At 43.4% G+C, this 9,692-nt stretch overlaps 1 protein-coding gene across 4 annotated transcripts; it reads right to left on the bottom strand.

Annotated features, from left to right (window-relative positions):
* Positions 1-3,092: 3,092 nt before the first annotated feature.
* nagk (N-acetylglucosamine kinase) lies at positions 3,093-9,232 on the bottom strand. 4 transcript variants are annotated; one of them, XM_040140350.1, is made up of 12 exons: positions 8,444-9,232; positions 7,979-8,165; positions 7,428-7,512; positions 7,159-7,257; positions 6,888-7,029; positions 6,258-6,368; positions 6,053-6,165; positions 5,741-5,828; positions 5,561-5,658; positions 5,355-5,433; positions 4,973-5,194; positions 3,093-3,192 (listed from the first exon to the last, which is right to left on the bottom strand). In XM_040140350.1, exons 2-12 carry the CDS (start codon positions 8,029-8,031, stop codon positions 3,149-3,151), a joined length of 1,134 nt encoding a protein of 377 aa, XP_039996284.1. In that variant the 5' UTR covers positions 8,032-8,165; positions 8,444-9,232; the 3' UTR covers positions 3,093-3,148. The 4 variants fall into 4 exon arrangements, with proteins under 4 accessions (XP_039996284.1, XP_039996285.1, XP_039996286.1 ...); XM_040140351.1 differs by having other exon boundaries at positions 7,979-8,141; positions 8,749-9,232; XM_040140352.1 differs by having other exon boundaries at positions 7,979-8,088; positions 8,749-9,232.
* Between the last annotated feature and the right edge of the window lie 460 nt (positions 9,233-9,692).

Raw genomic sequence — 9,692 nt, 5'->3', positions numbered from 1 at the left:
CAGCTTGTGTCAGTCTTCTGTCACATTTTGATACACAGTGGACAACCCTGACGAACCCATACGGTTTAGTTGTATTCGTATGGTCAATATTAATGAGGGTGAAGATACAGCAGGTTCTTCTGTCAGTTAATACATGTACATACACGTGGGTCTATAAAATGACCAGTGACTAATTTGATACAATTTCTCACAGAATGTACTGTAGTATAGAAACACTAGTTTTTAAACTGAACTGTGTTATTGTGTTTAAGTGGCCAAAAAAGGATCTGGGCCACCAGAGTAAAATTCTGATGGTGAGCCCATCAGAGTGAACTTAGGTAATTTTGCTTGTTCTGACATAGATCAGCGCTATGCAGAAACACTTCTTTGACCAACCTGTACAGCGGCGGAGGAAACATGAAGAAAATGCTGGAAATGTATAATGAGTTGATAACAAGACTAATACTATGATGCTACAGCATCCTAGTATTAGCTACAAACCGGGAATGTTGTGGTTTAAATGTATTGGCTGATGGTTGTATAAATTTAGATTACCACTGATTCTTGGCTGGATATTCAGCTGTAGCAACTAAGACACTGCCCAGCCATCGCGCCAGGATCTGAACCTGTACTTTACTACCTCTACTGGAGCACATTTTTGAATGTAGAGCTCTTACTTGTGGCAGAATAGTTTTACGTTGGGGTGTTTTTGAAACTTTTATTTCAGTAAAGAATCTGAGTACTCCTTCCACCGCTGCACTGCTGCATGCGCATTTAAACCTCTTCCAAGCAGGGAGATGACAACAAGCACACACACTTTTCTTATCCCTTTGGGTGCCCGTGGGTGATTTAGTGCTGTTTTATGACTCATCCTCAGCTTCTGCATCCTGAGGCAAGATAAATGAGAATCGCAGACACAAGCCTTGACCTCTACTCGAGTTAGGAAGGATTGTTCATGTCTGTGGCAACCCTTTCTGCTCGAGAAGTGCGGGTGGTTGGATAAGGAAACGGCGCCTTTAAACATATAACAAACTCTTTTGTTATTTTTGCTTTTTCATGTTTGACTCAAAAGACCACCTTTTTTCTTTTTTAAACTGCTGTGTTTTGAGACAAACGTTCAGATTCAGAGTGAAGGATGAGGATTCCAGTGACAAGGGAGATGACAATGGTGAAAGTCTCTCAGCTGGATCTCATGCTGGGGCCACTAGGATGAGACACATAAGATAACATAACATGAAAAGCCAATTGACAGGGCGGAAGTGTACTGGATCAGCGCACACAAACACACGCAGGCCCAGCCGACATCTATACCCTCTGCCCACCTCAGCCGCGTAGCTGGCTCGGTAGTCTGTCAGCAGTGGCTTTCTGCTAGGCTCTGTGCTGTAGACAGTGGGCTGTACATGGGCCAGAGGCAGGGTGCTGCCCTGCGGGCTGTGAAACGGGGACGTTTGCATCTCAACGCAGCCACTTTTGGGGCACTCGGTTCCCCCTGCACAGCTGAGAGCGAGAGGAACGGAGAGAAAATGTCACACAGTAACACATGGTGGGATGTGTGAGAAGAAACTAAAAGGAATTTGAAAGATGTTTTAGTGGTAAAAAGGTGAGATTTGTGTCTGTGGCTTGCCAACTGCAATGATTGGAAGTAGGCTGAAGGAAGGTGCTGCTTTTCAGTCCAACAGCTGGTCTCAAGCCCCTCAAGTAGGTGCTGTTCTGCCAATTTTCAGCATCTAATCACAAGTGGGAATTAACAAAGTGCCTTCACTCAAATACTCCACTCAATGCAAAGCAGAGTCCATTCAGTGTGACCGCTCCCATCCCTTACACCCAGCGTTTCAGATCCTTTTTGAAAACTTTTTATCCCACATCGTGCTCCGTCCTGCGTAACCTCATAGCCTTACATAAGCAGAAGTTATTTCCTTGATTTTACTCGGAAGGGTCCTTTTGGGCGCCAGAGTTTAAGCGTCACAGAACAAGCGTGTTTCACCAAAGAAGGTGTGTGCGTGAGAGGGAGTTGTTCTACCTTTGTTTGTGGTGATGGGGCTGGAGACCACAGGAAGGTTCAGCAGATGCTGCAGCCCGGCTTCTCTAAAGAGAGATCTAAGGAAATCTTCACAGCAGGTCGGACCAACACGAGATGACAACACAATCGTACCTAAAAGTGCACAAATATGGAAAGGGATTATGCCAATATTAGATTAGTTTCTCTACTTTCAGCCACTTTGGTAGGTAACCTAGAGTTTGAAGGCTCTCGAAACAACAGTAGACTAAAAAATGGCAACTTAAACAATGAAATCAGCTGGTGAATTTCAGAAAACCACTGGCAGAAAGCATTTGTTTCAATCCCCTCAAAAAGGGTTTCTCACTGTTATGTACACAAATACCGGAAGAATCAATTCAAACACTCTGGAAGTAAAAACAGCCGTCTAACCTTCCTCGTAGAGAACATCAATCTTTTGCTGTGGCTCATCTTTTGCCTCCTGCTGCTCCAACAAGTTTGCTGTCAATAGAAGAAGATGGATTGAGTGTCTCTATACCTGCCATCTTAGTGTGTTTCATAGAGATAAAGAGAACTCCTTACCCTTTCCACCACAAACGCGGTGCAGCTGACCTTTCTCCTCCCTGCCAAGCAAACTCCCAGTCTCCCAGGCAACTCTCACGTCTTGTGTCCTGCCCGCTGTCAGAGCGGAGCCCACAACCCTAGTCGCCTTGGAGATGGGGGGAGTGAGGCTCCCAAATGGAGACGGGGAGGCAGGAATGAGGTAACAAGAGGGAGGCTGGGAGACAAGAGTACAGAGAGGGTGAGGATGCTGGTGGTACTAGTAAATGAAAAGTATTTTAAAATATAGGTAATTGTGAAGTGCAGGTGTGAGTGTGTGTTGTTGTGGTTCACCTGTGCACAGGTAGCTGAGCCATAGGTGCTGTTGGTTGTCTTGTAGAAGTATCGATAAAATTTAGGCCAGGTTTCACGCTTAGTCTATGAAAACAATACAGTAAACAAGTGAATGAATACGTGAATCAAAAAATCTGTCCATCTTTCTTGTTATCTATCCATTCACTGATCTATCCAACCTGTGGTGGGTTGATAAATGCAGGGGGGGTTGTAGCTTCAGTTCTGGGGTTCAGCTGGTTGACCTGTAGATGGCGCTCACCGAGGGGTTTATAGTCACTACTATATGTTGTGAGGAATCTCTCCCAAGGCCTTTGCCCTGAAGTCTGAAAGGGAAAAACATGTTTTGTAACAAAGTTAACTGTGGGGACTTGGGACACTGTGTGTGTGTGTGTGTGTGTGTGTGTGAGACCGTGGTCAGACATATACTGTAGGTTAGCCCAAAGACAGGATTCACCGCCTACAGTATCAGTGACAACGCTTCTACCACTGGTGGAGGAAGTAGTCAGATCCTTCACTGAAGTAAAAGTAGGAACAGAGCACTGTAAAAATATTCAGTTACAAGTAAACGTCCTCAACTGAAAATCATAATTTAGTAGAAGTGCATAAGTGTTATTGGAACAATTTAGTTTAAGCAAAATCATTTCACAAAAATGGCCCCTGTGATTGTTATACTATGATATGTTATCGTATTATTATTGCCGGTGCATCATGTGTACAGTAAGTAGCATGTTTACTGGATGATACCTGGAGGTTACAGACTACATGAGAGAAAACTGTCAGCAACTGTGTGCAGTGGTAATAGTAAATGTAGCTTTAAAAAAAAAAAAAAACCCTCACATTTCAATTCAAAACATACCAGGAAAAAAACAAACCACCAAAAACAAAAGGCCCACTATTGCATAATTCAACACAAACGTGTAAACTTAACAGAGGAGAACTGAGGAGTGTTTACCTTCAGGTGTTTGGAAGGAATCATCTGATGGTTTTCTGATTCCTCTTTGGTAGAGTAATCTCAGTGCACCATCACAGCACTGAAGCTGAGCTGAACTGAGGAGCCAGACTCTCTCGGTGCGAGAGTCCGTGGAATGTTACTGCTGTTGTTTTAAATCGAATCTAGTTTATTCCATTGATGTGTGTTCTATTTGCCGTGGCAGCACGCACAATTACTGCTGCTGCTTCTGCATTTCTGTCCCATTACCTCTGCTATGTGCAAGCGAGGTACTGCACATTTATACAGAAACGCTGGGATTCTGTAAAGCAGTATCCCGCCTTGCTCCATTTTCTCCCCTCTTAGACCCAAAGCTTTGAAATCCATCCAAAATTACACTGGCCTATACAAAGTAGTGCATCATGTTTACTGTACATCTCACTGGTTAATAAACATTCTATCTTAAAATGACAAAACATGGTGCATAAAACTGACAACCGCCAGTTGACTGTGTTGTGAATAAACATTGTTTCTAGATACATTAAGTAATATCTCAGTACATGTGGACCCAAGAGAATGAGTGGCTCTTGTTTAAGTTATTGCATCTCCATTGAAGAAATTCAGACACTGTGATGTGTCTGCCACAAGTAGAAAGGTAGTGCAGCAGCACCATCTACAAGTAAAAAAAAAAAAGTGCAGAAAACCTGCAAAAGAATGAACCAAGTGCTGATTTATGTTAAAGGAGTCATTTCTCTGCCAATATTTAGCGAATATAAAAAGCAATGAGCATTTTTTAAAAGCTTGTATTAGCGAACTTATGTGATTTCAGTGGCTGAGTTTTTCAAATCACACCTTAAATGGAACTTCAATTATCTCGGGGATCAGAGATTATTTTCAACCCTGAATTAGGTTTCTGTCAAGTTTACAGTATTTTTTATTATAAACAAGAAATGTAAAAAAAGGTTTACAGAGATGCAAAGATTTGGAATGACAGTAAAATGAAAGTATTGCGTCAGAACAGCCACCATGCAACTGTTAAACCCGCCACAATCTGGATTGTCTTGGTCAACTGTAGCGGGATCAAATCAGGTGCTACCCCGTAATTACACAATCATTAGTATCATTATGGTTAGCACTACTAGCAGCAATACTAATAATTACAAACTAGCCAGTACATTTTCCTCCACTGTTTTCTCGTTGGCTGTCGTTGAAGGTGTGTTGGTAGAAGACGTTGGTGTTGGCTGCATAATCCATAGTTATAGTGGCCCCTAAGCTCTGAGCCCCAAGACTGGCGCCGCCGAGGGCCGAAGACCGCTGCAAAACCAGGAGGCTGTAGCCATGGAAACGGCCCTTGAACTTGTCACACGATGCCAATTTATCTAGGACCTCCAAGAACCCTGGTCAGAGACAGAGAGACACAGGAACTGAGACTTTGTTCTTGACAATGGCTTCATCCGGAATGTTCCGCTGCTTAACCTACTTTTCCTTCAGTTTGAAATGAAAAGAAAGGAAATGAAGGTCCTGGTTGTCATGGTGTGAGGCACCGGGGACACTGACCTGGCTTCAGAAGCTCCCAGCTCTTCCACACTGAACCCACACACAGGATGGGCAAGCTGTGGTCACTGCTCAATAAAGGCTGTCAAGCGAGAGAGTTGAAGAGCTTTAGAGAAATTCCTCGAGTCAGTGTTAATAGCGAATGAGTGAAGCTCATTTTTTAAACTATGCACAGCTATGCGCTGCGTGTGTGAGTGTCAGGACATTACCTCTTGTGCTGCCGGTAACACTGCTTCGACATGTTTTGCCAGGACTCTCCCAGCCTCAGTGAACACGTACCGACACAGAGGGTCCCCGGCCTCTGCACCTTAAACATACACACAGTTTTTGTTTTACTTTACTTACTAATCCTTTACTTTCTCTTAAGCAGGAAGTGATGCACCACCTACCTTCAGCCAGCTTCTTGCAGAAACCAGCAAAGTGTGACTTCTGGAAGTTTCTGTAGAGGTGCGGCAGCATGCCCATCAGATTTGACACCTGGGATGAATTTAATTTTTTTTGTAAATTGCAATTTTTTTTTTTTTTTTTTTTTTTTACAGTACGTTTAATTTACTACAGTTCCCGGTCATCAGAAAGCTTTGTGAATGTGCTTTACTCAGCACTTCCCTACTCACATTTGATTTGATAATACCTTATAAATGGACAGATTTTCAACAAGAGCTGGAAAGGGATTGGTTTACTGAGTGCCGTTGCAATCTGACCTGGAAGTATTCTTCCATGGCTTCTCTGACATGGTTAATGTCATGAGGAGGAGTGACCAGGTGGTCTCTGGCATCAAACACCGTCTTGACCGCCAAATGAGCGATCCAGAACGCTGTGAGACAGAAAGATGAATACAGTTTCACATTTCTGAAATTTTACGTGTGCGGTTTGCCTGTGCTTATGTTTGCGAGTTACCATGGTTACCTGATCCTTCATCGCCCATCATGTGACCCCAGCCTCCACAGCCGATCTGTGAGCCATCAGGATTGACTAACTTGCAGTTAGAGCCGGTCCCTGATATCAACACTACGCCGCCTACAGAGAGAAACAAAGAGACAGTCTGAGCTGAGCGGACTTGTGTTTCGTGAGGATAACGATGACTGCCTAGATCTCATTAAGCCATAAAGTTGGGAAAGATCCACTATAAATGATATCGCTTTTTACACAGCCAAACCTTAAGAGGGTTAAGTATTGACCTGTGCCCTGTTATGACATTTTCAGGTCATGATTTCAACTGTACAAGTATCGTTCAAATGTAAATTGTAGCTACACTGTAAATTAATCTACAGTAAAATCAATTCCTAAACAACACCTGATGTACATATTTATATCTTATATGAATGTATATAGTGTAAAATGCCTGATATGTAATTACATATTCTGAAATATTACATGATAAAAATTGTTGAAAACATAAATTCCTGTAAGAGATTGGAACTGAATACAGTGTAAATGCAGCCAACTCCTACACACACGACTTAAGTTCTTTTTAGTCGAAGTTCTGTGCTGAGGATTGACTGCAATACAAAGACACAATAGAAAATGGCTAGTTACCACGATCGCTGGCAGTTGCCATGGCGCCGATGGCGTCAGTAGTGATGAAGTAGTGCTGGCTGAGACTGGGGAACTGCTCCTTCATGTGAGCGATCAATTTCTCGATGGCGTCCTTTTGTTCCCCTCCACTCAGAGACATGCCCTGCAGACGCACAAACGCGCGCACACACACACACACACACACACAGAAAGTCAGTGTTTCTTTATTTAATACTTTAATTAGATACCTATAAAAGTGTATATGCATTTGTGCGACATCATTGTGACTGACCAGTGAGCATAGCGGTGTGTTTGGATCAAGTCCTGCCTCCACCTTGGCTCTCTGGACCATGTCGTTGATGGTTTCAACACATCTGTCCACCCCCACCAACTGTATACACACAGACACACACAAAAAAATCTTCATGCAGTCAGTTTTTGTAGGCAAGTACAAACCCCAAATCCCCCGGATTCATCCATGTTTTCCTGCCTTTCATTTTTCGTTTCCTACATTTCTCTCCTTGTCCAACCCAGACTACCTCCATCCCATCCTCTGCTCACCCAGTGGTTGGTAGACGGTCCCTCTGTCTCCGCCAGGATCGTCCCATCTCCTGACACCAAAACCGTTTTGGAGTGGGTCCCTCCACTACAGACAGAGAAAGAGGACAGAGGACATGAGAGAAACGATAATACACGCAAGAAAATGTTAAGGACAAAACAGATATACATTTGCTGTGATATATAAACTCACAGGTCAGGGACCAAGGATGCAGATACTCTTTGTTTTGAGGTGCAAAAAAAGCTTCAGTGAGATAAAGTTTGACATATGTATTCATATATATGTGTTTAAACATACAAACAAACATAAATTAAAAAAAAATGCTGCTAAGTTTAAACTGACAGTGATCACGAGACACACACACAACTAACAGCGCTTCCTCTTGTCCCAGTCAGAGGACTGTCAACAGTCAGACTCAAACTATTTCACTTTACGTTACATTTGGCAACAGCGAAAATACGAATAAAAGCACGCAGTGTATCCTAGCCGCAACTTCTCTCATAGAAAAAATAAATGTGAGCGGGTTTCATCGTATATCTGAACTCATTCTCACCCCTCTACCCCGCCGAACACTGACGCCATGTCTCGGTTCCTGCTTCGGTCCATTCAGGGTGCACAGTAATCGCGAGACCACGCAGCTGAGCTCCCACTCGCAATGCTACCCTATAACCAGTAGATGGCAGTAATGTCTTCGTTTGTGTTTTCCTCGAGGCTGCCTGCAGATGTTATATTAAAATCACCTGCAAATAAATGATTCAAGTGACATATAATTATAATGTTTTTCCCACAGCGGCCCCAAATGAGGGGAAACGAATCTTGGACCTAGAGTCAGTTGTGCTACGATGGTCATTTTTAAAAGGAAAGCATGTAGTGGTGCAGCAAATGTTGGTAGTAGAGTAAGTACAGAACTATTATCAACAAATTGTACTCAAAATATCAAAAGTGAAAGTATTTTTTCCGTAGAAAAATAGCCCATGTGACTGACGTATTATTATATAAGACATTATTAAATACATACGTATTCACTTGTTGATACCAATGCACAAGTGGAATGGGTCTAGAACCATATGTTGTTAAATGCAGAATCATAAGGCTAAAAAGCAACCAGCAACTGAAGGCGTCAGATAAAACGTCGTGAAACGTACTTTACTTGGAATCATCCGAGTAAAATACAAGTATCTCAAAAACTGTACGTGTGCACGGTACTTGGGTGCCAGATGTACTAAGTTACCAAAGTTTTTTTTATAACGGTCACATGTGACATGTCTAGTCTAGTGAAGGGAACCCTGGCAGGTTACAAAGCCACTTTGCGTCTTGACTCACGGTCGAGGAATCCACACTCGCTGTCAAGAATAATACCGGCAGAGATTTAGCACCCTTTGGTGACGGGCTGGAAGCTAGGACAACAACTCTGAGTGACACTGCGCGCCAGCAGGAGGCATCTGCAGCACATTAAGTTGGGGGAACATTAAGTTCTCTCTCCAAAAGCTGGCTGATTGAAAAATAACTCTCATTCTTTGGCAACTCGAAAATATTTCGTTTCGTCAAAGCATGTCCGAGCCCTGACGGTGAGTTTCGCAGAAAGCCGTTCGCACAGGGCACAGCAGTTTTCCCCGTGAGGCTTCACGGTTCGGCTGCGAGGTCTTCTGCCGTTTACTCGGCGGTACAACCACCACCTGTGGCCGCGCGCACATACCGTGCCTCGTATGAAGCACGTCGGCTAATACTTGCGGTAAAGACCGCACGGAGAAGTTACACAAGAGCGATGAGGCGGGAGGAGAGGAGAGGAGCGGCCCGGTGGGCTCGGCACGCGCTGCTCACCCCTCCTGCAGGAAGAGGAGCTGCGTCGAGCGCCGCACGCTTACCACAACAGCGGATGCGCGTATTTTCAAAATAAAAGTGCCCAATGGCCGACATCCTGTCGACGTCTTGATAACCATCCTTAATTTGACATGATATATTTTCACCTTAGAGCACTGCAAAACCCAGAAACAGTGTGAACTTGTTAATACACATTTCCCCAAATCTGTAAGGGGATGAATAAATGATGCTGGTACGTCCCAGTTTCTTAATAACCATTGACATGATACAAAGTGTTACTGCTAGGGTATGGTACCTCCTTCGAGAAAGAGCAAACATCTCTGTCAGTTCTCATTTTTTTTCCCCAGCCTTTTTTGGAGTGACTTGATCTAATGAACCAAATAGGTGAATTGAGAAGAGCTGTCGATTTTCCGATAATTTAACTTCAGACGGAACATTTTTAATGT

This window comes from Xiphias gladius, chromosome 12 (genome assembly GCF_016859285.1).
Source record: "Xiphias gladius isolate SHS-SW01 ecotype Sanya breed wild chromosome 12, ASM1685928v1, whole genome shotgun sequence".
Lineage (NCBI taxonomy): Eukaryota > Metazoa > Chordata > Actinopteri > Istiophoriformes > Xiphiidae > Xiphias > Xiphias gladius.
The sequence above is the reverse complement of the archived record's forward strand: the minus strand, read 5'-3'. Positions and strand labels throughout refer to the sequence as shown.

What these genes read in the sequence shown, in the direction of transcription:
- nagk (XM_040140350.1), bottom strand. Translation starts at nt 8,031, where the DNA reads ATGGACCGAAGCAGGAACCGAGACATGGCGTCAGTGTTCGGCGGGGTA. An exon ending in TGTTACCGGCAGCACAAGAG is followed by an intron (nt 5,434 to 5,560) that starts GTAATGTCCTGA and finishes CTCGCTTGACAG; the next exon opens with CCTTTATTGAGCAGTGACCA. An exon ending in AGAAAACAGTGGAGGAAAAT is followed by an intron (nt 3,193 to 4,972) that starts GTACTGGCTAGT and finishes TTTCCCTTTCAG; the next exon opens with ACTTCAGGGCAAAGGCCTTG.